Source organism: Populus euphratica, unplaced genomic scaffold (assembly GCF_000495115.2).
Source record: "Populus euphratica unplaced genomic scaffold, PopEup_1.0 scaffold32.1, whole genome shotgun sequence".
Lineage (NCBI taxonomy): Eukaryota > Viridiplantae > Streptophyta > Magnoliopsida > Malpighiales > Salicaceae > Populus > Populus euphratica.
In genome coordinates this window covers 1,941,147-1,968,845 of record NW_011499861.1, presented here as the reverse complement: position 1 = coordinate 1,968,845, position 27,699 = coordinate 1,941,147, and the positions used below count along the sequence as shown (strand labels likewise).

General features: G+C 34.0%; 3 protein-coding genes across 6 annotated transcripts in view; 2 read left to right on the top strand and 1 right to left on the bottom strand.

The window, feature by feature from the left end:
• The first annotated feature begins 754 nt into the window (after positions 1-754).
• On the top strand, positions 755-7,554 carry LOC105124887 (DEAD-box ATP-dependent RNA helicase 8-like). 2 transcript variants are annotated; one of them, XM_011025068.1, is made up of 11 exons: positions 755-1,208; positions 1,315-1,639; positions 2,341-2,401; positions 3,125-3,359; positions 3,938-4,176; positions 5,384-5,635; positions 5,711-5,891; positions 6,043-6,131; positions 6,277-6,350; positions 6,451-6,592; positions 7,193-7,554. In XM_011025068.1, exons 2-10 carry the CDS (start codon positions 1,347-1,349, stop codon positions 6,527-6,529), a joined length of 1,503 nt encoding a protein of 500 aa, XP_011023370.1. In that variant the 5' UTR covers positions 755-1,208; positions 1,315-1,346; the 3' UTR covers positions 6,530-6,592; positions 7,193-7,554. The 2 variants fall into 2 exon arrangements, with proteins under 2 accessions (XP_011023370.1, XP_011023369.1); XM_011025067.1 differs by having other exon boundaries at positions 755-1,639.
• A 4,032-nt stretch (positions 7,555-11,586) lies between these two features.
• On the top strand, positions 11,587-24,248 carry LOC105124884 (transcription repressor MYB6-like). Of its 3 annotated transcripts, none has more exons than XM_011025062.1 (3): positions 11,587-12,131; positions 13,029-13,158; positions 22,689-24,248. In XM_011025062.1, exons 1-3 carry the CDS (start codon positions 11,999-12,001, stop codon positions 23,356-23,358), a joined length of 933 nt encoding a protein of 310 aa, XP_011023364.1. In that variant the 5' UTR covers positions 11,587-11,998; the 3' UTR covers positions 23,359-24,248. The 3 variants fall into 3 exon arrangements, with proteins under 3 accessions (XP_011023364.1, XP_011023367.1, XP_011023366.1); XM_011025065.1 differs by lacking the exons at positions 11,587-12,131; positions 13,029-13,158 and adding exons at positions 21,530-21,619; positions 21,743-21,881; XM_011025064.1 differs by lacking the exons at positions 11,587-12,131; positions 13,029-13,158 and adding exons at positions 21,571-21,619; positions 21,698-21,881.
• Positions 24,076-27,699, bottom strand: part of LOC105124886 (remorin-like) — a 4,008-nt gene continuing 384 nt past the window's right edge. The window contains exons 2-6 of the mRNA XM_011025066.1: positions 27,594-27,680; positions 25,686-25,733; positions 25,270-25,357; positions 24,789-24,870; positions 24,076-24,549 (exon numbers count right to left, since the gene is read on the bottom strand). Coding sequence (XP_011023368.1) covers positions 24,355-24,549; positions 24,789-24,870; positions 25,270-25,357; positions 25,686-25,733; positions 27,594-27,680 — 500 coding nt within the window. The 3' untranslated portion in view covers positions 24,076-24,354. The remainder of the gene's footprint in view (positions 24,550-24,788; positions 24,871-25,269; positions 25,358-25,685; positions 25,734-27,593; positions 27,681-27,699) is intronic.

Below are 27,699 nucleotides of genomic sequence, written 5' to 3'. Positions count from 1 at the left end.
TAAAATTTATTTTTGTGAATTTTTTTGGTTTATTTTCTATTAGATAATTTTAACATTATGATCATGAATATGAGTTTGAAAAATTATCTCGAGTTAATTTTAGTATTTTTTAGATTTTTTTTTAATTCTATCCTTTAATATTAGATTGGTTGGAGATTAGGCCTTGTGATGTTTTTTGTTTTTTTATATGGCCACAAGCTTGGTACTTCAAGAGTAATTTAAATATTTAAGATGTTTTAAATGTTTTTTTATAAAAAATAATTATTATTTTAATTTATAATACTTCAAGAATACTTTAAATATTTTTTTATAACAAATAAAAAAATAATTAAATATAACCATTAAATCCACCAACTCAATATCTTGGATATGGAATTATTATTAATTAAAAATATTAAAAATATTTTTTATATTTATTTTTTATTTTAAAAAAATTATTATTAATCCATCGTTAAAAAAAATGAAGAATATACTAATTATGATTTGTAATTTGAACGGTATCCTTGACAACAAACAAGCTAGGATTTGAGAAACATTCAAACCACAGCCAAGGTTTGCCCTGCCATCCTCTCTCGTTCTTGCTTATTTAAATTATTTTTACATTCAAGCTTTACAATTAAAAAGAAAAATCCTCCGATTTCGTAAAACAAAAAAAGGGCCGTAAGCAAAGCAACCGAGGGCAACAAACATCTTTGTGCGATCATTACAAACATATTTCAATAAAGGTGGTGGCGGAACACAATATTTTAGAACTAGGAGGGCACCAAGTGCAAATAACAAACAATCTTGAAGCCCTAGAAGCCGTTTCCTTCTCCTCCCCGTTTTCTCGCCTTTCCATATAAAAACACAGACACAGTACAAGCGCCACGAATCATCCTATTCATTTCCTCTCTCTGTAGAATTCTTAAAACGAAACTATTAAGTTTCTCTAACATCACTCCATTCTCTCGTTTTCTCCTCAGATCCGTACCATTCTGACCCTCGATTATACATCTCCTCCCAACGGAAACCCCACCTCTTCACTCCCTCACTGAACCAGTGATTCCCTCCTTGTCCTCTCTAATTTACTATATTACCCCGCCAGACAACCCTGGGTTTTCTTTTCTCCCTCCACACTGTATAAATTTTCAACTTCCAACTTACAGAAGAAACCTCCAGTCTTTAATTCTTCTAACCAAAACGCTTCCGTTTGAATCTCATTGATCCTTGTAAGTATTTTTTTTTCCAATCGTCGCAACCTTGAAACCCTAGGCTTAGATCGTTCTTGTTTTCTAGTTTTCTGTACAAATTTTGGATTTTGAGTCGGTGATTTAGTTTCCTAGTTAGGGTTAGGCTTCTATTTTGTGATGAACAACAACAATAGAGGAAGGTATCCGCCGGGGATCGGTGCTGGTAGAGGCGGAGGTATGAACGCGAACCCTAATTTTCAATCAAGGGTTCCGCAACAGCAGTATGTGCAGAGAAATTTCGGGCAAAATCATCACCAACAACAATACTATCAGCATCAACAGCATCAACAGCATCACAATCAGCAACAGCAGCAGCAGCAGCAGTGGTTGAGGAGGAATCAGTTAACTGCTGCGGATTCGAATGTTGATGAGGTTGAAAAGACTGTTCAGTCTGAGGCTGTTGACTCGAGGTCAGCCTTTATTCATTCAAATATTTACACGTGGATATTGATATTTTATTACTCGTGTGTGATTTTTCTTAAATAAATGTTAATGTGTCGCACGAGCTTTGCTATTGTTGGAAAAGAGTTGATTGTGGAGTATTCTAAGCATGTTGTAGGAGAAAGATTTGCGCAGAGATTGTTTGCTACAAGCCTACAATTACAAGTTATCATAAAAGGATGAGGGGTAGGAAAGCCTACTAGTAATTTCCTGTTGACGTAGTTTTCTTCAAATCTGCACATTAGTAGCAAGTTTTCAAGGGTATTCTATTGTGAATTGAGATTTCTGAAATTTAAAATGTATCAGCAGCTATTGCGGGAGTATTCAGTAAAAAAAAAAAATTACTAATTTGATTACAAAATCTTGTTAAGTGCCAGTCATCTGATGGATTTGAGACAAGGAAGTGACCATGCCATCAAAATGAACCACAGATATTTACTTGGCATTGTGATTGCTGTGCATGTTGCCCTCTATTTACAAAACGGTCTCACATGAAAGAGCATCATCAGATCATGGGCTTTTGTTGGGATTTCTAGATTTCTTACCCTGCTCTACATGCATGGCGCTAATCTATGCTTGTTCAAGTCCAGTCCTTGAGTTTTTGCGACCATGCAATGCTTGTTGTAGAGTGAAGTCTTATTGTCTTGTATTTTTGGTTTGTTCTATCTAGTTCACAAGATTGGAAGGCAAAGCTAAAGATACCACCAGCAGATACACGATACAGAACTGAGGTAGGGCTTTTAATCAGATATTTACTTTCTCATGGTCATGGATGCTGTATTATTTTGTAACACGTATGTTAATTTGTACGCGTAAATTTATTGTTTTCGGAGCCATGACCAATATTTTTCTTCTCTCTTTTGGAGAGGAAGCATTGTGTGTTCAGCACCTGGCTGCATGGAAACTACAAACTATGTAAGATTGACCATGGAGTCTGACATTGACTCTGAATTAGGAGATTGATAACTAACTTAATGACAAGTGCAGGTCATGTAAGGTTAAAGTTAAAACTTGTACCCTATGGTTTGTTAACTGCATCCAGCATTCCTGTGTGCAAATTGACAAGTTTGCTTAGGAAACTGCATCACTTGTTTACTCTCATATCATCTTTTGAGTCATATCTGTTCCTTTCATGCATGAGCTATAGCAGATGAATGTCCTTTACATGCACACTTCTGGACTTCAAACAATGATGCTTTAACCTTAGGTTCTCTTTTCTTAACAAGATAGCTCTGCACATGTAAAGAGCATTCATGTGACTTAAATATTGTATGACGATGTTTGAAATGGTTTAATGTTGTAGTCTGGTAGAGCCTTTGTTTTCCTTCTAAAGATCTACTTTCAAAGAACGATGGAAGTACTGTCTAAAAAATGAGCTGGTGAACTTCATTAGTGAACTTTTTAAAAAGGGAATGACCATATGAATCCCATTTCACTATTTAAATGTCTTGCAGGATGTGACAGCCACAAAGGGGAATGATTTTGAGGACTATTTTCTGAAGCGTGAGTTGCTTATGGGAATATACGAGAAGGGTTTTGAAAGACCATCTCCTATTCAGGAAGAGAGCATACCAATTGCTCTTACTGGTAGCGATATTCTTGCTAGAGCTAAAAATGGGACAGGGAAAACAGCTGCATTTTGCGTCCCTGCCCTTGAAAAAATTGACCAAGATAACAATTTTATTCAAGGTCTGATATTCACAATCAATAAACTTTATTCACTATGTACATGCATGTTTATTATATAACGACCATTGAGATTATTTAGTTGCGTGATTGGACTATGATAGCTTTACATCATGTAATATTCTTTATTGTTGTTTGCATTGGGATATTTTCTGGTTGCCTCAAATTCAACCTGTCTTAATCCAATTATGGAAAGATGACTGTATGTGTATGGTTTGTTGCTTTCACAAGTAATAATTACTTCCAGTGGTTATCATGGCATTTAGGAGCATATTACTTTTAGGGTTTATGGATATGAATTTATAATAAATGAGAAGATAGGAATATAAGAACTGTTCCACGAGGAGCTTGTGATGATGTTTTGAGTGTGAAGGAGTTCTGCTTTCCTTTTAATATACAGCCATAATTTTTTTTTCAAGCAATGTCAAACATGAGCTGATTCTTTGTAAACAATTCACAAATAGCAGCCTTTCTTAGCTCTTGATTTTATTTGAAGTTATTAAAATTTAATTGACCTATTAGTTTTGGATATATATTTATGAAAATTGTATTTGATGACTTAATTATGCATTTGCGTGCAGTTGTGATACTTGTGCCAACACGTGAGTTGGCTCTTCAGACATCACAGGTTTGTAAGGAGCTAGGGAAGCATTTGAAAATTCAAGTGATGGCCACCACTGGCGGTACTAGTTTAAAAGATGACATTATGCGTTTATATCAACCAGTCCATTTACTTGTTGGAACTCCAGGAAGAATACTTGATCTTGCAAAAAAGGGCGTGTGTATTTTGAAAAACTGTTCAATGCTTGTTTTGGATGAGGTGAACTTCAACCCAGCTGGTCCTTAGTAATATCACTGCATGATAGTTTTGTGTGATAATTGTTGTTCAACTTCTATTTCTTTTTAACTTTTAAAAGTTGTTGGAATAGGTATATTGATGAGTACAGGAGGCTGGTTTTGGTTTCTTAAAGAACATGAGCTTTGTTTAGGTTTCTCAGTGTTCTGGCTGTCATTTATATATAGATAGATGACAACTGGAACACTGAGCCAAAGCCTATCAAAACTGTTTATAGACAGATGACAACTGTTTGGATTTATAGATAGATGACAACTGTTTGTATATGTGCAAAATGGTTGAAGGATTGTTGTTGTTGGCTGTGTTAATTAGCATAGGACATTCAAATAAATGCACAAATGATTTTAATTGACTGTTTTAATATGTAAAAGAACTCTTAAAAGTTGGTTGAGATAATATTATCTGGCTGTTTTTAATGCTCAATATACTTTTGAAGACTTTGTATTTTGGTGATGGTTGAGGGGATTTTTTTCTCTGTTTCATGTTGGCTGAGATACTACTCTTCCCTGGCTATTTGCTATGTAATTATATTTAAACTCAATTAGCCAACTTTATTTGTTTAGTGTTGGTTTAGTTCAGATTTGTTTTTTTTTGGCTAGAGAATGAAATTAACATTGCAATTTGAAAATTGAGAGCGAGGGGAGAGAGACAATGAAATCGGGGTCTTTTGTCTCATTGCCTAGCGATCTTGTTGAGGGAGAAGGAAGATGTGTTTGTTTGAGCTTTAGGAAATAAATGCTTTAAAACATAAATGAAAAAAAACCTTTATTGCTGTTTTTCATTGTAAAAAATGATATATTTTGTTATAAAAAAATCTGGTTTGGTGCTGTGATATACATATATGCTGTGAACTATCTGGGGTCTTTTAGTTTTCCTCAAATGGTAGATGTGTTTGCATTATGATGATGTGTATTTATGCGCGCGTGTTCAATTGTAAAGTGCTGTTGGTCCTTTAATTACATGATTGCTTTTTCTTTGAATTTTCGACTAAGAAATTTTGCATTTGCCAGATGAAGGCTTCCAGCCACATTCATGAATCTTCAAGTTCACCAATTGCTACTTGCAGTTTCTTAATCTGAAATAATTTGCTATCTAATTATTATTAGTGCTATGATTGAGTTTAATTTTTGATGGACAAGCATCTGAATGTTTATTGCTTCATGTTCCCCAGGCTGATAAGCTTTTGTCTCCAGAGTTTCAACCTTCAATAGAGCAGCTTATTCGTTTTCTTCCTTCAAATCGTCAGATTTTGATGTTTTCGGCCACATTTCCTGTTACCGTTAAGGATTTTAAAGATAGATATCTAGAGAAGCCTTATGTTATCAATCTTATGGATGAACTTACTCTCAAGGGTATTACACAATATTATGCTTTCGTTGAAGAACGACAGAAAGTCCATTGCCTGAACACTCTTTTCTCTAAGGTTTGATCTCAACTAAACGGTTAATATGATTCCTGGTTTCTTTTTGAATATGATGCCATTGTGGTGTATGTGCAGCTGCAAATAAACCAATCAATCATCTTTTGCAACTCAGTGAACCGGGTAGAATTACTGGCCAAGAAGATCACAGAACTTGGCTATTCATGTTTCTATATCCATGCAAAGATGTTACAGGACCATCGCAACAGAGTATTTCATGACTTCCGCAATGGTGCATGCAGGAATCTTGTCTGTACTGGTGTGTACTTGTGTTCTTAGCACTCATGAATATCTTTTCTTTTTGCTAGTTGACTTTCATGAGTTCCTCCTTTTTGCTAGTTGAAGTAGTGGTAGTGTGTGCTTTGCATATGCGTTGATCAAGTCCTGATGATACACTATGCTTGTTGCAGATCTTTTTACCAGGGGTATAGACATCCAAGCAGTGAATGTTGTTATAAACTTTGACTTTCCCAAGAACTCAGAGACATACCTTCACAGGGTATGTTGAATGTGATATCTATCCAATCAACACCATGGCAGACGTTTTTATATTCTTATGTTTGTTTTGTATACTGTTTTCGTGAACATCATATCATTTTATATTCTTATTGTTTTTAATAACTTTTTGTTTGTTTCACTCTCAGGTTGGTCGATCAGGAAGGTTTGGACACCTTGGTTTGGCTGTGAATTTGATCACTTATGAGGACCGGTTTAACCTGTATGCATTTTTTCCTCTGCCTTCCACAGTTCCACTTGAACTTTGCATCTATTATTCGGGAGTTCCCTAACTTAGTTAATGTCTTCTTATTTTTCTGCAGGTATAGGATTGAGCAGGAACTTGGAACTGAAATTAAACAAATTCCTCCACATATTGACCAGGCAATATATTGCCAATAACCTGTGGTAGATGCCTCTGTCTTTGCATTCAACAATGGCGAGTAGCATCAGTGATTAGCAATGGTGAGTAACATCAGAAATGTTTGTTTTCATGATGATAACATATAGATCAACTGACCCCATCTCTTAAGATCAATTGCAATCAATCTTGTTCTGATTCTATGATTTTTGCTTAAAAGAACGAAGAAGAACATTGGCTTTCATAGATCAACTTGAAATGAAACTGCATGCTAGAATATCAATTACTAATTGATGCTTTTCTGTTAGAAACAGAAAGCAATATTTCTCTGGAATATGGTGTTAGTTAAGGTGTTGGATGGAATAATCAGATCTATGTTGACTATTGATTGGTGAGTTTACTAGATAAAGCTGAATTGGATTATGGTCCATTGTTTTTCCCACCCAATATTTTCCATGTTTCAAAAGGGGAAGATCTGTTATTATGAATTACAAGACTTAGTTACACATCCTTGATATTTTATTTGATTAAGAATTGGTTAATATAGAATTTCATAAAAGTATTGGACCACCTCTTTTTTGTCATAACAATGAAATGTTTTAACAATGAAATGTTTTGAATCTGTCGTGATGTTTCTTTGGCCACTGGGAAATATCCCACTAGAGATTCACGTCACCTGACCTGAATGAACTTTGATGTTACAGGGTTCAAGCTGTGTCCAATTCAAGAGGAAATAGCTCTGCATCCGAGGGAAACTTCTAAAAACTAAATATTAATTGTGGAAGGCTTATGATTGCTTTATGCATTTAATCCTGGAATGCTCTAGTTAGTTTCTGGATGGAGTTTTAATGGATTATGAAATCCCAGATAGATAGATGCTTGGTCCAGTTCTGGTGTTGCGTTTGATTTCATTAATGCTCTGGTTTCATATTATCTGCTCTTAGTTTTCTTGCTGTTGAAATGAAGGCTGTACTCCAGGGAGATAAGATCAGTTACTCCTCTCTTGCACTCTTCTTCCGTTAATAAAGTCATTAACCTAGGAAATCCCCTGGAGCGTTTTTTTTGTTTTTTTTTGTACTTGGTTCTTGTGTTTTTTTCTGTCTTTGGGTTGTGAAAATGTTTGATGATTGCTCAATGTGACCCAAGTTTCTTTCACGACATGAGACGGCTGGATAAAAATAAGTTGTCAATCTTGACCATTGTTGCTCATAGGAGTATGATCACAACAGTCATTTCGGAGCACTATATTTTTGGTATGTCTTGCAATGGTATCACAACACCAAGATTATTCCCCTACCCAAGCTCCTGGATTTCATTCTACATGAGCAGAATCATCACTTTCATCCTTCCCCCTCAGGGACTGATATGGTTTGTGTTTGCTGCTTTGATAACTACAATCATGAGATGACAGCAGCAGCACCTAGCTGAGTCGCAACAGCAGCCAAAAACTGTTCTGGGTTTTGATTCCAGCTATATGGTATTAAAGCAATGCAAAGTTCTGGATGTTGAACTGGGAAGCGAGTGGCTGCAATTTGGCTGGTTAGTGTATTTTTGGGCACTGTGGTAGCGAGCTCCTCATTTTGATGAAAAAGAATTAAATTAATTTTTTTTTGACAGTTTTGACGTTGCATATATGAAAAAACAAAAAAAGAAAAATTAAAAAAAAAAGAAATTAAAATTATTTTTAAAAAAACCTCTACCAGTATACACACTAATTTAGTGGGAGTGATGCTGTTCTTCATGCGCTCGTCTGAAGATGTAAAGACCGCTAAGGACTGAAAATGAAAATTGAACTGGAGAATTCTTTTGGAACTGAAGACTGTATTGTCTACTATCATTTAAGATGGAAGTAGAAATGTACGGGCAATTCAGATCTGCATCTATTTCCTTGGCAGGTTGCGTGTGTATGACCCATCGTTTATTAAATGCAAGAACTAGGGGGGTTAAAAGGTGCTCTGTTAATCGCCGACATCATAACTGAAAGATTGATCACTCCAATACGTAACCTTTTACCCCTCTTCTGCTGGTCTTGTTAAAAGATTGATTTTTACATTTTGAAAACTGCCCGGTTAACATTTTGTTTTTTTTTGTAGATATTCACCAGTCATTCCGTGCTGATGGAGGATAAATTAATTTTTATTTATTTTTTCATGTGTAAAATAATTATTGTTTTAAAATCAATTTTTTTAAAGTTAATGTCTATGGACGTTTTGTATTTTCAATTTTCTCAGCTCAATAAGATGATGTAAATACTCGTAAAGTAGAAATTTACTTTAACTTATGTTAAGAGATATTTTTGTATTTTCATTCTTTTTTTATTATTATTATTAGGTTTGACAGAGGAGTATTATTGTAATTTTACAAATATAAATATTATTAAAAAAAAAAAAGTGTGTTACATGGGCCAGCGTGTAATGGTTGCGGTGCTGTTTAGGCTATGTGTGTGGCATCACCTAACGTTGTAATGCTAGTTTTTGAAACGACAACCTCTTCATTTCTGGGTAGTATATATGGTTAATGAATCTCTGTTCTGGTGTCGAGTATATTTTATTCTTCTTCTCTCTTTTCTTATTTTCATGTTTGTACGTATAAATTTTCAAAGCTTTTTCCTTCGGATTTGTTCCATGCTCCTTTTATTATTATTTGTTTTATTCAATATAGTTTATAAAATTAGATTTTTAATTTTCTTTTAAGTCAGATTTAATCCACTTCTTTTTAATTATTATTTGTTTTGTTTGAATACAATTTCATTATCTTTTATTTTTTTTTTTCGATAAAAAACTTTGTTAGATGTTCCCAATTAATTTATTTTTTTTTAATTTAATTTTTTAATATTATATTGGTTGAAAATTTAATTTCTTAGTTGAGCATGAGTCTAGAATTTCATGAATTATAGATTTAGAAATTTAACTCAAGTTTAGAAGACTCATCCATGTTTACTTTGCCATTTTTCTTTAATATCTCTTATTTATTTTACTCACTTTTAAGCCTTTAAGGGCTTTGTTACCTTTTCCTATTTCTTTTTGTTTTTCAAAACATTACAGTCTTAATAAAAGAATTTCTTTAAACCAATGGAGCATAGAGGGTCTCAATTTTTTCTCTCTCGTTTTTATTAAAATGGAAAGGCTATTCTCTTACCGGAGATTGTATTTATGTCTTCGCATATGAACCACAAATTTATGAAGACTGTACTTTCAGATTTACGATTAAAAGGTCAAATCTACACCGCACAACACCAAACAGAACCTAACTATCAAGGAAGAATTTAAAAAAAATGCACTCCATGTATGAGGAGCCACAAATTTCATTACAAAGAGGGTCCATGATAATTGATGAGTACCCCATTAAAACCCTTGGTATCATGAACCAACGTTGTCGGAAAAAACATAGGCAGGAAATTTAAGTTTTTTAACAAAACCCATCAAAATACTGTCAGTCTCTGTATCTATCCTTGCTCAAGTTCATATAGTTTATGGTAATCAAGTCTTTGGAGTCTTTGACAGTTTGTTGTGTCCCATCAGATTTTACGATCACTTGATTTGACGTGAAAGGGGAGAATAAAAAGAAGAACAGTTCAAAACGACATTTGAGCTTGGTTTGAAGCTTGTAATGATGCAGCATCCACAGTAAGAACAACGAAGCACAAGAACATATGTTAAGTGTAAGATATTTTGCCTTCACTCCTGCTAATGTGGAATACTGGCATCATCATTATGGTCGTCTAGTCGAGATGCTTGGAAGCGGAGATCTTCCGTAAACGCCGACCTTAAGTTTTGAGTTCACAGACTCACAATAGATTTTATCCTGAAAAGACGTATCTTAATGAGAAAAGCGATGCCAAAATCTTTTAGTTATCCAAACCCTCCACTGTTCAGTCTGTAAACATATTGAAGGCCGTAGCATTCCTGCGTGTGAAGGCGCATGAAAATTCTAATTTGCTGAAGAAGCACTGCAGCAGCTGTCAGTCAAAAACCAGGGAGCCATGGACCTCAAACCGCGAGACCTTTTGACTTGTTGCGCACTGTATTTATTGCAGTTCAAAGGACATGCCACAGCCCCCATGTATTTATGATCCTTTTCTTCTTCTGTTTTTCTGAAAGGATCTTTATGGTAAGGCCATAAACGACTAAAACGAGTGATAATCAAGGGCCCCACATGCCCCTACTTAAATGCCAGGCTATCGGATAACTCTTAAATTTTGTGTAAGACGCAAAGGAAAAAAACTGAAACCCACAAACCTAGCAGTCTCTGCTAGCTAGCCTTTCCAAACAGTAAGAACAAAAAAAAAAAAAAAGGAAGGTGAGTTTTCTTTTCTTGCATGTTCTTCCATATTTCGGTGCAGTAGCATCATCCGGTTGTTTAATTCTTATATTACGTTGACTCTTGTGATCGAGAAGCAATCCTGACGAGTTAACCTTGTGAGAAGATTTATTATTTTATATTTTTATATGCTCTTCATTTATGATATTTCCATTTTTTATAAGATTTAGTGTGTTTCTTTAACACCAAAAGGAGTCCACATAATAAATATCCATACGAATTTATCACACATTAAATAAAACGGGTCTATCCTAGTCAACAATCTAGCTGTCAGTATAATATTTCCATTGAATGATTCATTTATTTTTCATTGAAATTGCTTCTGCTTTGCTGTATATGTTTAGAATCATTCTCGGTTCATTCTTGAATCTTACAAGAAAAAAAACTCAAACATACAATACTCCAATTTACAGTTTTCAAGAAAGTAATTAGAGGGGATGAGTGGGTTAACATATCATGGTCTGTCCGTACAGTGTAGGTCATCGTGAGCGCCATTATTTCTTTCTTTCCCCATAAATTTTCTCGCTGTCAAGAACTCACCATTAATGCTTTCCCTGTCACCTTCACCGTATGCCTCTCTCACTTGCCTGTTCTGTTCAATAAAAAAATGCACGTCAAAAACAGAAAAGAAACCCTATATTAATTAACTCCCCTCAATTCCCTTATAGTTCTTAGTACAAGTTTTTGGTTCAATGATGATACAGGACCTCTCTCAAATAGGACAATATACCTGTAATTGTCATGCATAAATACTCAGAAACCCTATATTAATAAACTCTCTTCAATTCCCTCATAGTTCTTAGTACAAATTTTTGGTTCAATGATGATACAGGACCTCTCTCAAATGGGACAACATACCCGTAATTGTCATGCATAAATACTCAAAATTATATATACATGTATTTATTGCATTGCCGGCTTAAAACTTGCTGATAATCCTTTCTTGCACAACCCGCGGTAAATTATCACTTTCGATTTCCCTAGATAAGATCACTCCAGCATTTAATTTATAGCTTCTCTCTCTCTCTAGTACAATGCTTCTCTTTGAAAAAGCCTGTCTTTGTACGCGTGTGTGGACTTTACAGGCTATTGCTTTTGTTTTTTTACATTCATGGTAAATTAAGAGTGAGTACCTAGCTTTTGTTGGAAGATTATTGTTGTAATAAAAAGTGAAGGTTTCGGTCAAGGAGATGGGGAGGACACCTTGTTGTGATAAGAAGGGTTTGAAGAAAGGGCCATGGACACCTGAAGAAGATGAGCTTCTTGTTACTTACATCAAGAAGAATGGACATGGCAGCTGGCGCTCTCTCCCTAAGCTCGCAGGTATTTCATATAGTTAAACTCTAGCCACTGCTTTCTTTTGATTTAGGAAGCTGAAGTTGCATTGATCTAAATTTTTAGCTTCCATGGAGTTGTATATGTGTGTGTGTGTGTGTGTGTCTCATCACCAGCTTCAAAAGTGCTGATAATGTGTTGCACTTGGAGGGTCAAATAGAATATTTGTTGGACTTGGATAGTAGAACTATTGTGGTATTGTAAAATGCTTTGAATATTCAAGTGGTTAAATTCTACAAGCTACTTCACAGTATTGCATTCCTTCTTACTGAATTGATGTTGTCGCTGTTTACTGGGCAATGTTTATCTGGACGTTCACAACCAGGTGGTAATTGATTACTTCACATGACTATTTAACGCTCAAAACTAAAATTAATTTATTGATATCTTTCTTTTGTCTTGATCTTCGTGATTATCAACTCCTTACTTGTACGAAATTAACTTGTCTGCTATATAGGGATATTTTCTGTTGTGTTGATAGCAATCTGCCCACTTCCGAGAGGATATTGACGTTTTAGAAATTTTCCTTCTAAAAAACTTAACTTTCTGTACTTGAATTTCCTGCTTGATCGATCATATCTGCAAAAATAATAACTTCCATGCAAAATCTGCTTAAGCTCAGGTAACTTGGACAATGGTACAAAACTCTCATTTAATAAAAATCTTGAAGAATATATAATGTATATTTGTTAATTATATTTTATAAAAATGAAGATTACTTTTATTTTTTTAAAAAAATCTTTTAGTAACTTGTTAGATATATATAAAAAATAACAAAAAAAATATTTTTTAAATATTTAAAAGATCTCATTTATAATTTTACCTAAAACTTCATTCATCTTAAATGGACTCTGATCCCTTGTAACTCTTTTCTTTGTTTTGCAGGTCTTCTTCGCTGTGGAAAGAGTTGCAGGCTTAGATGGACAAACTACCTCAGGCCTGATATAAAACGGGGTGCCTTTACTCTCGAGGAGGAGAAGCTTGTCATTCAGCTTCATGGCATTCTTGGAAACAGGTAGTTTCTAACTATATGAAAATATATAATGCTTAAGTAATTCACTAATTAATTTAATGGAAAAAAGTGGCTTAGATTAATTTTTTCCGTATAATAAAGCATTAGGATTGTTACTGAATATAGCGTGTGCAGTGAAGCTCTTTTTGGCTAACCAATTCTCTAAATACAGGTGAGCTACGAATAGAGTTATACTAGAATCTATTATATATAAGGATCAACAGAATCCTCTTCAGATTATGTTATAACAATTTCCTGATTATAGGAGATAATATATTTGAATTTCTATTTGTTTAAATGTGTTTCGCTATACCTATAACTCTAGAACTCCAGTATAAATAAAACTAGAGTGCCACAACAAAGGCGATGCGGTAATTTCATAATCCTTCATGATATCATGCCATCTAACACATCATTTAATCCTTTAGCCTCTAACACATCATTTTCCTCCTTGTCCTTCATCATCATGGTAAACCTTCTAATCATTAAATTATCTTCTTCTAGCTATCTCCTTTGGAGCAGTCAAATACTACCACTATTGTAGACCTAGCATCTCTTTGGATATGTTGATGGTTTTGTTGTTATGCCTTCTGCAACTGATGCTTCTGGTTCAGAAAATTCAGAACTTGTTAAGTGGCTACAAATGGACCAATTTGTGCCCAGCCTTTTACTTTCTTCCTTCACCGAGGAAGCCATATCTGTTGAGGTTGGATTACATTCCTATCATGAAGTTCAGTCTGTTGGATATCATTTTCAATCATCGTTCCAAATCTCATGAGCTTTGTCTAAAAGGTGACTTGTAACACATGAAGAAGAACTCACGTAGTGTTGTAGAATTTTATTTGAGAATTCAAAGCCACCTGTGATCAGTTGGACGTTATGGGCAGACTTGTTGATGAACTCGACAAATATATCATGGAGAATGCTAGCAGATAGTCAAATCAATAGAATTACAATGAAGTACTATTTTCTTATTTTTCAATCGGATGACATGCTAGATATGATGATATAAGCCTTTTCAATCGGATGACATGCTAGATATGATATGCTAGATATGATGATATAAGCACAAGTTTTCTTTAAAATTAACATAAAAAATAGATATTATCAAATTAGGATGTGTTAGGGATATGAATAAAAAACTACTTTTAAAATTAATAATAAATTATATAAGTAGCTAGTCATGTATTTCAGCCTTTTCAATGTACCAAATATTTTCATGAGAGTAATGACAAATATGTTTAGGCTATTTATAAAAAAATTCTTAATAGTGTATTTTGATGATAAAGAACAAAAAAAGAGCCTTTAAATTATCTTATTCAAGTTTATATCACCTTAAGAAAGGAAATTTTATCCGTCATTAGTGTCAAAAAAATATTCTTTCTTTGTAGTTCAAGTGGTTTTCTTAAGGTTTATAATATCATGAATGGAAGTCTACTAATTCATAAAAAGTCCAAGCCATAATAGATTGGCTTGAGCCTAAAAATATTCACGAGGTTCATAGTTTTCTTAGACTTATGATTTTTTATCAATGTTTTATCAAGGGGTTTAGCACCTTCACATCATCTATTGTAGATTATTTGAAATAGGGTGAGTTTCAATAAAATAAATGAGCTAATAAGACATTTGAGGAGGGGTGAGTTTCAATAAAATAAATGAGCTAATAAGACATTTGAGGAGGTTAAGAAGAAGATGATGGATGCCTTCTCGACTTTACTAAGATGATTAAAGTAGAATATAATGCCTTAAGAGTTGGTATAGGTGAAATACTTAGTCAGAAATGTCACCCTGTAACCTATTTTAGTGAGAAACTTAATGAGACCAAACAAAAGTATTTAACCTATGATAAAGAATTTTATATGATGGTTTAGGACCAATGCTATTGGTGTCATTATTTTCTATCACAAGAGTATGTTCTTTACTCTGATCATAAGATCCTCCACTATCTCAACTTCTAAAAGAAGCTCAACCATATGCATGGTCTTTGGGTTGAGTATTTGTAAGCCTATTCATTTGTTTTGAAACATTAATATGGAATGAATAATAAAGCAATAAATGTCTTGAGTCACAAGGCAAACGCTATTATCTGTAATGAGTGTTGAAGATACTGGATTTGAGAAACTAAAAAAAAAGCATGAATCTTGCCCAGTGTCACGGGATCGCGCATTGCGACGTTGTCTGGCGATGGCAGAGGCTTTTGTCATGCCTCTTGTGTGAGGTGTTGTGTGATGGAAAGGGATGGCAGAGGCTTTTGTCATGCCTCTTGTGCGAGGTGTTGTGTGATGGGAAGGTTTTTTGGATTTAATCATTAAATTATAATTAATGTTTAGGAGTCGCCACCTAGTATTATGATCGCTAGAAACCTATGGTCTGCAAGAGTCTGGGTAAGGGATTAGTTGTGCAACGAGAAGACATATCACCTCCAATGCACCCTACCTAAGGTAAGTTATATTGTTGTTTAATTGTTTTTTTAAGTTAGGTTTCTATTCGTTGGTCTTTTTTAAGGTTTAAGGTAGATCTCTCTCTTTATGAAAGAGTTTTTACCTTATTGGGTTAAATCCTAATCATTCTAAAGCCTGAATTTTAAAATCATATTTATTTATCATTCTAAAGTCTGAATTTTAAAATTATTTACACCTTGTATTTTTAATACCTGAGAGTGCACTTTATCATATGATTTTACACCCCATAAATATTAAAGTCTACATCTGGACCCTAAAAAAATATTGAAAAAATATTTTTGATATTTTGATCAAACCCTAATGGATGATCATAAACTGATTATGATATCTATTTTTTGGATGTTGAAAACATGAGAAAGATGTAATTTTTTAATGAAAATATGCTTTGAAATTTTTTAGGATTTGGCCATGAAAACAATTTTTTCTGTTTATTTTTTATTTTTTGAAAGGGACAATTAATTTAAAATATTTAATATTTTCTGAATTTTTTTGATTTAAAAAAAAATTTAGGAGAAAATCATGTATTTTAATACCAGATTTGTATTTTACAATATAAGTATATAACCTAATATTAAGCAAAACTAGTAGAAAAATATATGAGGGAATCACAATTTTTTTCAAAGGAATCTTAAATTTTTTTTTAGAATTTTTAAAGAAAAAATATATAATATAATATTATATATATTTATTAAATATTATTAAACACATAGGGGCTGGGCTAGCCCAACCTAGCTAACTAAGCCAAGCTTAGCCCCATAAAAGGTAGGCCAACATCGACGCAAAATGATTGGGTCGATCTCGGCCTAAAATATTTTTTTATTTTTTTATTTTTAAGGCAGGGTTGGACTCAACCGAACTCTTATGTTGGGCTAATATTCGTCCGACCCAAAAACAATGCTAATTATTTACAAAATATGAACAGTGTTTTACGTTCTACATGCAATTGAAATAGTTGTATAAAATGAAGGTTGACGGAGGATCGACTCACTCGAAGCAAGAGTCTTGAATGTGATTAAGAGGCTTAGCTAGTAGCTCTAACGACGTTTCTGCGAGGAACGGTGGCCGAAGTTGTTTATAGGAAGAAGAGGAAAACTTCTGCAGAAGTGAGAGAGAGGAAGAAATGGTGGATGCTTTAGGCGTGGGGGTGGCCAACTTGTGGTTGGGCTAGTTAAGTATGGTGGAGCTGGTGGTGGCTGGAATGACAAAGAAAGAGGGAGAAAAAAACTGCAGGAATGAGGGGTAGTAGGGCTAATTATTGGCTGATTTTGAATTTGATTTTTTTCTCCTCAGATCATGAAATTCACCTTTATTTATAGGGGTGAAAGTGGGCAATCTTGTTTGTACCGGGAAAAAATTGTAGTTTTTGATTCAGTTGGGAAAGATTCTAATTGTTGGTTTAAAGTAGGCAATCTGCAGGAAATGACTGATTGAGGTGGCTTCTTTTGGCTAGCGCCGGTGCTGATGGGTTGTCATTCAGTCTGAACGGGCCATATAGGGCTATAGATAAATTAAAGAGGATCATTTTCATGCAAGATTTGCTAAATTTGATGGATGTTAGAAGCATTAAATGCACTTACAAAGTAAGTAACTGGAATAGCTTTTCAAAAAAAAAAATGAAGTAGATAATGAATAGTGACAAGACGACGCGTCGTCTAAGTTTTTTTAAAAAAAAATACAAAAAGACGTTGTTTAGGGTAAAATTAGTGATTTTTTGCTGATCTTCAACTTAGTTCTCTAGCTTTCAATTATTTTCAATTGCACCCCTAATTGATCATAAACTTTTGATTTAGGCCCTTGTGGAACTTCAACTTTAGCCCTGTATTTATGCGCTTTTTGCATTTTGGTCCTTGTTCTTGGATTTATGCAATTTACCCTAATCAACCATTAAACTTTTAATTTCTTCAATTAAATCCTCAGTTTTTGTCAATTATGCCCCTGTTGTCTAGTGTCTTTTGCAGATTGGTCATTGGCTGTGAATTTTATCAATTTATCTCCTAATTGACCATAAAACTTCAATTTTCTTGCAATTTTACCCTTAATTTCAATTAATTTACATCGAAAAAAATTAAATTTGATCTCTTAAAATTTCAATCTTCTCAATTAAGTTTAAATTGGGCTTATGCCCCTGTTGTCTAGTGTCTTTTGCAGATTGGTCATTGGCTGTGAATTTTATCAATTTATCTCCTAATTGACCATAAAACTTCAATTTTCTTGCAATTTTACCCTTAATTTCAATTAATTTACATCGAAAAAAATTAAATTTGATCTCTTAAAATTTCAATCTTCTCAATTAAGTTTAAATTGGGCTTCCATATTTAAATTTTCACCAAGTAAGCCTCAAATAAAATTAACTTGACCTATTTAAAATATAATTAAGTCCTTACACTTAATTAAATCTTTCAATTAGACTCAATTTAATTCTTAAACATAATTAAAATTCAATTTGGCCCATGATTAAATCAAGTTGGCCTATTAAAAATTTAATTATGTTCTCGAACTTAACTTTTATGTAAATTCATCCAATAATCATTTAATTTCACATTGAATTTCTATTTTCTCTTTATTTTAGGGTATAATGGGGGTACAATTAGGTTTTTAATTTTCTTAAAAATTACAACTTGATTTTTTCAATTAAAATTCAATTTGGCCCATGATTAAATCAAATTGGCCTATTAAAATTTTAATTATGTTCTCGAACTTAATTTTTATGTAAATTCATCCAATAATCATTTAATTTCACATTGAATTTCTATTTTCTCTTTATTTTAGGGTATAATGGGGTACAATTAGGTCTTTAATTTTCTTAAAAAATTACAACTTGATTTTTTCATATTTTTATAGTCCTCTTCGATATGTTTTCTTCACATTGCCAGCTTTTATTTTACTTCTTTTTTATTTTTATTTTTAAAAATAAATTTTGAAGAATAACCTAGAATTGGGTTATGGCACCCAAAATTTAAAGACTTAAATGAGGATAATTGTTTTATAGATGGATATCACCTCTAGAAAAGGTATTTAGTTTAGGATAATAAGTTTCGTATCCCGAAGATATCAGTGCTTGAATTTTTTTATATAAGAGATTTAAGCTGAAGGTCTTTCAGGACACTTTGAAAGAAATAATACCATTGAAGAGGTAAAATGTCAGTTTTTTTTATCTAATTTGAAAAAAAATGTAATTAAGTTGGTGGATCAATGTTGAACATGTCAACTAGCTAAGAAACAAAATAGAACACCAGGCTCTACATCCTGTTGGTTGTTCCTATTTGTCTTTGGCAAGATGTAAGTACAGATTTTATGCTTAGACATGTACGTACTACAAAGAAGCATGATTATATTTTTGTGGTTGTTAACTCCCTTTTTAAGATGATCCATTTTATCTCTTGTACTAAGATCGTAGATGCTTCCAAAGTTGCGAAATTTTATTTTGACAAGATTGTCAAGTTGTATAGTCTTCCTTAAATCATAGTCTCAAATAAAGATGTTAAATTTATGAGTTATTTCTAGAAAACCCTTTGCTATATGGTGGGATATAAGTTGAAGTTTTTTAGTGCCTACCACCCCTAAACTGATGGTCAAACTAAGGTGGATAATAGAAATTAAGGCAACATTTTGAGATGTTTAATGAGTGATCATAATAGAAATTAGGATTTGATTCTTCCTTTGGCCTAATTTGCCTATAATAGCTATATCAATAAGTATGGGTCCCTTTGAAGTTATACATTGTTACAAGCTTATGAAACCTTTAAACCTTCTTCCTATGTCTCTTCATGTTAGGGTGTCGGAGTCAGCTGAATCTTTTGCATGTAAAGTTAAGGATTTGCATGTTGGGATCACAAAGCAGATTCAAACAAGTAATGCGTCATATAAACTTCAAGTTGATTTACGTAGACGATATAATAAATTTAATCTGAAATACTATGTTATGATATGGATTAAACCCAAACAATTTCTTTTAAGAATTAATCGAAAATTGCTTGCATATGGTGTGAGGCTATTTAAAGTGCTATAATGGGTTAATTCAAATGCTTATGTTCTAGATTTACCATTTGATTTTGGCATTAGCTCTACATTTAACATTAAGGATCTAGTTGCATATTCAAAATCACTTCCTATTCCAAATGATCCCTTTGAGATGCCATCTGACTCCCCTCCTGATGATCCTATTGAAACCTTTATCTCTAATCCTTTCACCTTGATCTTAGCATAAAAGGATAACACTAATGCTATTTTGGATGAACAAGTTGTCTATATCAGGAATGGTGAGGTTCAACGATTTCTAGTTCGTTGGGTGGGCCGACTTGATTCAAATTATATTTAGATTACTAGAGATACTTTGCAGCAGATTAATCTAGATTTTTTCGAGTGCTATCAAAGTCATCCAGAACTATATTCGATAAGGTCGAGTTTGTTTAACATTATGAGAGTTGGTGAAAAAACCAGACCCACGCCATATTTTTCACTAGTATATAGATGGAGACGACATATGATGACCCAACCTATAATTATTTGGTTAGAAGACTAAGCATATTTGGTTGGGAGACTAAGTCTATTTGGTTCTATTTTATTATTTTATTTTATTTATTTGATTTATTTATATTATACATGTTTAATTGATGTTCTGAGTCCAATAAATGGTTGTTTTAAGGTAATGTTATTTATATGTTTTTTTTTTTCAATTTGTAAGACAGTTTTTGATAATTAAATAAAAATGACATACTTTTCCTTAATGAAGTCTCTTTTCTTCTTAGCTTTTGTCTTCCAATTTTTTTTAGCTTCTTTCTTTCTTGCTTTAATTATCTTTGTTCATTGATCCGCATCAATCACTCTCTAATTTTTGTTACTTCTACTCATTGTACATGAGTTTTTTTTTGACGTTTGGCATATTCATTTAGGTCATGTATCTAATTTCATTATTTTAAAAAAAAAAAAAATATCATCAGTTATGTGTGACATTATAGCTCCCCAATCCTAATGTGTGCTCGAGTTGTTAGCTTGCTAAAAGTCATTGTCTTTTCTTTCAACTTAATGATAAATGTGCTTCATCTGTATTAGAACTTATTATCTGTGATATGTGAGGGTCTATATACAATCTATTCAAATCTTGGTTTTAAATATTATGCAATATTTGTTCATGATTATTCAAGATTTATATGATTTTATCATTTGAAACTCAAATCAGATTTTTTTTAGCATTTTTACTCATTTTTAAAAATTTATTAAAAATCAATTCTCGATAAAATCAAGAAATTTCGAAGTGATAGCGTAACTAAATTTACAGTTCACAAATTCCAAGACCATTTAATTCAATTTGGAATTCAACATCGAATGTCTTGTTCATATATTCCATCACAAAATTATGGCGTAAAGCGCAAATATAGACATATAACTAAAACTCCCATGTCCCCTGAAATTCTAGGTTGATACCTTCAACACTATCACTTTCACAATTAATTGGCTGCCAGCTCTTACACTTGATAACATGTCGTCATTTGAGATATTGTATGCTAAATCACCATCTTACTCCAATTTTCATCCATTTGGATGTCAAGTTTTTCCCTACTTATGAGATTATGACTCCTTGTAGGTGTTCATGTGTTTTCTTTGGCTACAACATGTCTCATCATGGTTTTCATTACCTTGATCGTTTTAACTAATCAAGTCTTCACCTTTAGACATGCTATTTTTTATGAACATAGATATCCTTTTTCAGAACTTGCCTACGCTAGATCTCTATCTAGTTTTTGTGTTAATGCATTTCTTGAGCCAAGTCCTATCATCACCAGACTCTAAGGTCCATTCCTCACAGCAACACAATTCTTTATCACTACCGTGTCGCTCTTGTTTAACTGATACATCGACAAGTTTTATGCCACCATCTATTTTGCAGGATTCAATCACAAAGTCATCTTTAACACATGAACAAGACTCTAGATCCTCTTCATAATTAACTTACATGGCTTTATCGTCATTGGATCCATCTCTTGCTGGCTCTAGTCTCCTAGGTACCTAACCTATGCAAAGTTAAGCTCAAGTTGGCTTTTTTAAACCAAAACACAAGACTCATGTTTGCACTGTTCTAGATTCTAGCCTTTTTCACTATCTGCTTACCATGCGTGCTCCTAAAGGTTTCAAATCAGTCACTAAACACCCAGTTTGGACAACTACGATGGATGGCGAAATTCAGGCTCTTCAACAAAATCAAATATGGGATCGGTACCTCGACCAACTCATAAAAATGTTGTGGGTTCTAAATGAGTTTCTCGAGTTCAAGTATTTATGAAATGGCTTGATGGATCGTCTTAAGGCCTGACTTGTCGCATAAGGGTACACTCAACTATTAGGTCTAGATTTTACTGAGTTTTTTAGCCCTGTTGTCAAGGCATCCACATTTAAGTCGTTTTATCTTTGGCAAATTCAAAATATTAGCCTCGACGTCAACTTGATGTTAAGAATGTATTTCTTAACTGTTTTTTACAGAAAGAAATATACATAGAACAACCACTTGGTTATATTGATTCCCAACATTCCACACGTGTATGGACTTTATAAAACACTTTATGGGATAAAACAAGCTTGTTGGGCTTGGTTTCATTGTTGAATGCTGGGTTTTTTTCCAGTTATGCTGATTTATTATTATTTGTTTTTTTTAAGGGTGATAATTTAATTTATTTATTATTATATGTTGATGATATTGTTGTGACTAGAAACAATTTGGTTCTTCTTGATGGCTTTATTAGCATTCTAATAAAAGAGTTTGCTACCAAGGACATGGGATTCCTGACGTATTTTTTAAGCTTGGGAGCACATCAACATTTTACTAGTCTTTTTCGTCATGTTAAATATGCATATATATACAAGCTAGGATGAATTTGTGTTTCTGTTCATGCAAATTCGATTTGTAGACTTGTTTGGTACAAGTGTTATGTGTATTTATGTTTCTGTTCATGCAAATGGGATAACTGAATCCTGGAACTCTTCTTTCTTCTTAGTGAGTTTGGTTGCTTATATGCGGTATAGACCCTTGTGCTCTTCGTAATTAACTCTTGCAAGTGTTGCATCAATGACATTCAGGTGGGCGGCCATTGCTTCTCAGCTGCCAGGGAGAACAGATAACGAGATCAAGAACTTGTGGAATACTCACCTGAAAAAGCGCCTTCTTTGCTTGGGAATTGATCCCCAAACTCATGAGCCCTTTTCATCCCGTGGACCAGTCATTAAAGGACCCGCATCCCCAGCTACACGCCATATGGCGCAGTGGGAGAGTGCTCGGCTGGAAGCCGAGAAACGCCTTTCAAGGGAGTCATCACTCTTCCTTCCACCGATGGTGGAAAAAATTGATTGTGATCACTTTCTGCGCATATGGAACTCTGAAGTTGGGGAATCCTTTCGAAGGATCAACATGGGAGACAATAAAACTGCATGCCAAAGTCCTGTTTCTCAGGCATCTTCGTCGACAAAATGTGGATCAATTTCAGCTATCACTGCAGATATTATCCCCAACTTATCACGGTCCCCCGCCACAGCAAGCAATCAAAATGAAGATATGGAGTGGAAAAGCCCCAAATCCTATGCAGAAGATGTGCTGGCTGGGTCTGATTCAAGTTCAGCTGAATTGGAGGATTTAACAGACTCCACATTACAACTTCTGCTGGATTTCCCCATTAACAACGACATGAGCTTCTTAGATAAAAATATTGACAGCTATGCCACTTCATCTGCGATGTTGACTGGACCCTCATGATATGCCCTCTATGAAGCATGGACGAAAATGTTGCTGTGTATAATGAATCTTCTTTTGCCAGGATGTTCATATGCTCTTTTTTGGCACTACAATTTCTGAAGCTAGTTTAAGAGCAAAGAAAGTTAAGAACCAAGCCAGCGGCAATTGTGGGTAGTTTTTCAGCCTACAGTTACATACAGATGGTGATGTTAGAATTTCGTTTCCTAGTTTTATTTACTCGGTACCTTGCTGACATATATACTAAGGGACCTAAACTTCCAGGTTTAGTTTCGCAACTATGCTATATATGCGATGCTAAACTCATATTGCCAGGATATTTGTTTCTACTATCCATTAGAAATCTATCTGCACCAAGCTGCACCAGGTTATGACTCTGTTTTGTGAAGATATTGACATGATTATGTTAATGTGATTTTGGACTCAATAATATTTATTTAGGTGGAAACTGTACAGTGTAGGAATCAGTAGTTGAAGCTAACCCTTTACCCTGCCATGGCAATATGGTAGATTAATAGTTGAGTTCCGAAAGGGAAGGATACTACTGAAGGACCAAAACAAAGCCTTTAGATTTTGTATAGACCTAGTTGTGGTGGTATAATGTTTCTGAAATCATTTTGGCAATCAATAATGGCTTACTGTCTACCGAATATAAGGAAAAATTCTCACTGACTGCCCATGAATCTCATCAGTCATTAGCTTTCAGAAGATACCGAAAAATATGAAAAGGATGTGTTCGCCAAGGCAACCTCACTAGTATGCCAAGAGAAGCCAACTTCACAAACATGTTAATCTTGTTTCTCACAGATCAAATATTGTATTCCTATACATAAACACACTGAATATTTAAATTTTCCGATGTTTAATGAAAGAAGACATGAAACCATGTGGGAGGGAAAAAAAAAAGCAAGCAAGAACGAGGAGTTAAAAACACTATATGCAGAGGAAGAATAATGATTAAACTTTCCGCTTCCATGCTAGGCTCCTAAAGTTGCGCCTTCAGAAGCAACCAAAGAGCTTCTTTGGGGTTTGCCCAGTAGCACGGTATTTTGCAGCCGCCTCCCCTGCCTTTAAGACCTCTTCCCCGCGTTTGGCTTCAACAATTGCCTTCTTTTCCTCAGCTTCTTTGTGAATTAAAGCAATCTTGTTTTTCATTTTCTCTGCATATTCTGCCTTTTGCTTCTCCAGTTTTTCCTGTCAGCCACTTATTTTGTTAATGTGGATCCCAAAATGCTAAAAGAACCACAGTATAAATGGCAGGATAGTAACCCGTTAATTTCTTAATTTTAAAGCCTCTATCATCATGAGATTGTTACAAGGACGTTTTAACTGGGTGGGGCGAGGGATTGTCAATCACTTGGAAAACTAAGCACCATAGCATCAAAAGAATTTCAGAAATTAACAGAGAACCAAGATGACAAGAGTTCAGTTACCTCGATCTTTCTCAGTTTGGCTTCTAGAGCTGCCTTTTTGCTGTTCTCCCAGGCAGCAACAGCAGAGAGCTTTTTCTGAGACCTGTTAATTAGTTATAGCACGTGCAATTTGTCAGCAATCAACTTCTTCCAAATCATTTAGAAAACAGAGAAAAAGTTAAACAGTACCCCTCAAAATTTGCCGCACCAGAAAAAAAACATGGTCAATTGTTTAATGCACAAAATCCGTTCCAATTCTTCAACTTTCAGTATTTTTAGGTCAAATAGAGGACTGATCCTTGATCTACTTGTACACACACACACATATAATGTGTATTTTAAAAGCCATACTGAAAAAGGAATAGAGGTCTAAATGTTTTTACGAGGGGTTTTCTTAATGGGATTAAATAAAGCATTACAGTAAACCCCACTCGTACGCACAAAGCAAGCAAAGAATTCTGTAAACTCAAAGCAAAGAGTGAGAGGCACGAGAAAACCTCACTTGTTCTCGGCTTTAGATTTCTCGCTGTCTTCCCATGCCTTAATAAAGGAAAGTCTCTTTTCTTTTTCAAGGTCAGCAAGAGCTACATCTGAAAAACAAAACATCAAACGTCAGATCATTGCTTGGCGAACATTAAACCTACGCTCCCTATGCAAAATGAATTTCTTAGTTGTGTTCTTCTCAAGAAGTTGGGACACACACACACACACAATAAACAATCTCAAAACTGCCCATAAGAAATTCCCAAAAGATGACAATGGACTAAAACTCCAGAATCCCTCAGCCAGTACAAGAGAATTCAGCCAGAAATAAACTCATTCATTTTCCAAAGAACATCCTAATGCTCCATTACTCTTAGTGACTACCATGTCATGGAAGATGGGAAAGGACTAAAGAGTCTTGGCAACTACAAGTACCTCTGTCAATTGATCCGCCTGAAACCTTCTTCGGAGCAGGTTCTATCTCTGCCAAAAACAGAAAATAATTAGAAGCAGCTAAAGATCTGCATGGATGGAAAAATTAGGTTGTTGAGGATGTGATTCATATAGAAAGAATATTTTTTTTTTCCAGTCACCGACACCCTATTTTAGTTCGAAAAAGCAATATACACAATAATCAAAATTACAAGGAAAAAATGAAATTTTTGACAAAGCAACAGGGTTTAGACCTCGTGATCAACCCTGGGATACATTAAGTCATGAAATGTATTCTTAACACCTTAATTGGTATATAGGAAGTGCTCAATACCACTTGTATTGATCCCATTCATCATAAAATAGCTTGTTTTACAACCGAGACACCATCTTTTGAATTAATTATTATTTAATAAGAAATTTATTCTGCCAAAAGACAACAGTAAAAAGATTAATGAGGAAAGTCATACCCAAAAGGGTCACAACAGGCAACAACTTTGGTCTAAGCTATTTGCAATTTTCACATGGGCGAGTGGAGTTCCTATTCAAGATCCTGGAATTGCATGATCGATGCTATTTCATATATGCCTTTATCAAGCCATATAAAAGCATAAAACCATTTATGGATAATAGTATATCAAACCCAAATAGTTCCTTTTTGGGTGTCATTATACCAAGATACGGGCAAATCTACCAACTAGGGACTGTATTCCAGATTTTTTTTTCTTTCGAGATACCATTTTTCTCCAAATAAAGTTAAATATTGTAATGACACTGTGCTTAGTAGGGACTAATCCTCACAAAATGTAAAATAATGGAGCAAGCACCTTGCAAGGTTGTAAACGACAGCTAATTTCGCGAGATAGAGAGAACAAACAGTCAAAAGTCTTTGAATTACAGGTACATACCACCAAAAGAAATATGTTTATCCAATGAAGTATCCAGTACATACAGGTTGTATTGCATTTATAAAGTCTTCAAAATCAAGATACGAATTTGACACGAAAATCATATTAGCTAGGATTGCTTTGGGTACCCGAGGATTAGCTCTCACGAAAAGAGATTCTCCTTTTAAAATATCAATTCAATCATGAGAGTATTCCTTTTCCTTTTCTTTCTTTTCAGATTAACGATGGATTAGTCAACAAAAGGGGGAACTCAAGCTCAAAAGCATCCATGAGCTTCAATCCCGTTGGCGAGTCCTGTCTTTGATACATTAAATCAGAAAGCAAAAAAAAACACGGTTGTAAGAAATTTAATCCCTTAAAAAACCCGTTAAATAATTCTTTCAATTTAAAAATTTAAGCTATTAATTAAGTTCAAGAATATTTATATTATCCCTATAATAGATATTTAAAATAAAAGTTATTTGATCTGAAACTTGCATACATCCTTTGCTTGATTTTTATTAATTAAAATGATAGTTGTGAAATCTAAACATGTGAGGCTCTAATATTATATAAAAAAAATTATTTTAATCTAAAATTTAAGCTAGCCACGTCTATTTAGAAACTTTACTTGCAATCTTTTTTTCCTTAAAAAACAAAAGCCAAGACAGATAGACACAGAAAGCGACGATAAACTTCCAGAACAACGAGGGGGGCAAAAGCTCTATGTAGCGTTATCCAGACATAGCCATTAGAAGAAAGAAGAATCAGAATTGGGAATTGATCGATTTATTTCCGAAAATAAATTTTTCAGGTCAATATCATATTAATTATACCAACTTCTGGACACAAAATCGATAAAATTAAAAAAATTAAAAACTACCAAATTCAGCCATTTCCATTCCAACCTCACTAAAAACTACTAATCACATCCATCATTTCAAGAGAAAATGAACACGAGTTTAATTTGGTTTCTCATAATTCTCCTGAAAAATAAATAAAGAATCAGGGACAAAGAACTTACTTTCAACAACAGCAAGAGCTTTTGATTCCTCAGCAGCAGTAGCTGCCTTCTCTTTCTCTGCAGCCACTGGAGGGGGGGGAGCCGTAACTTTCCCCCCGGCCCAATC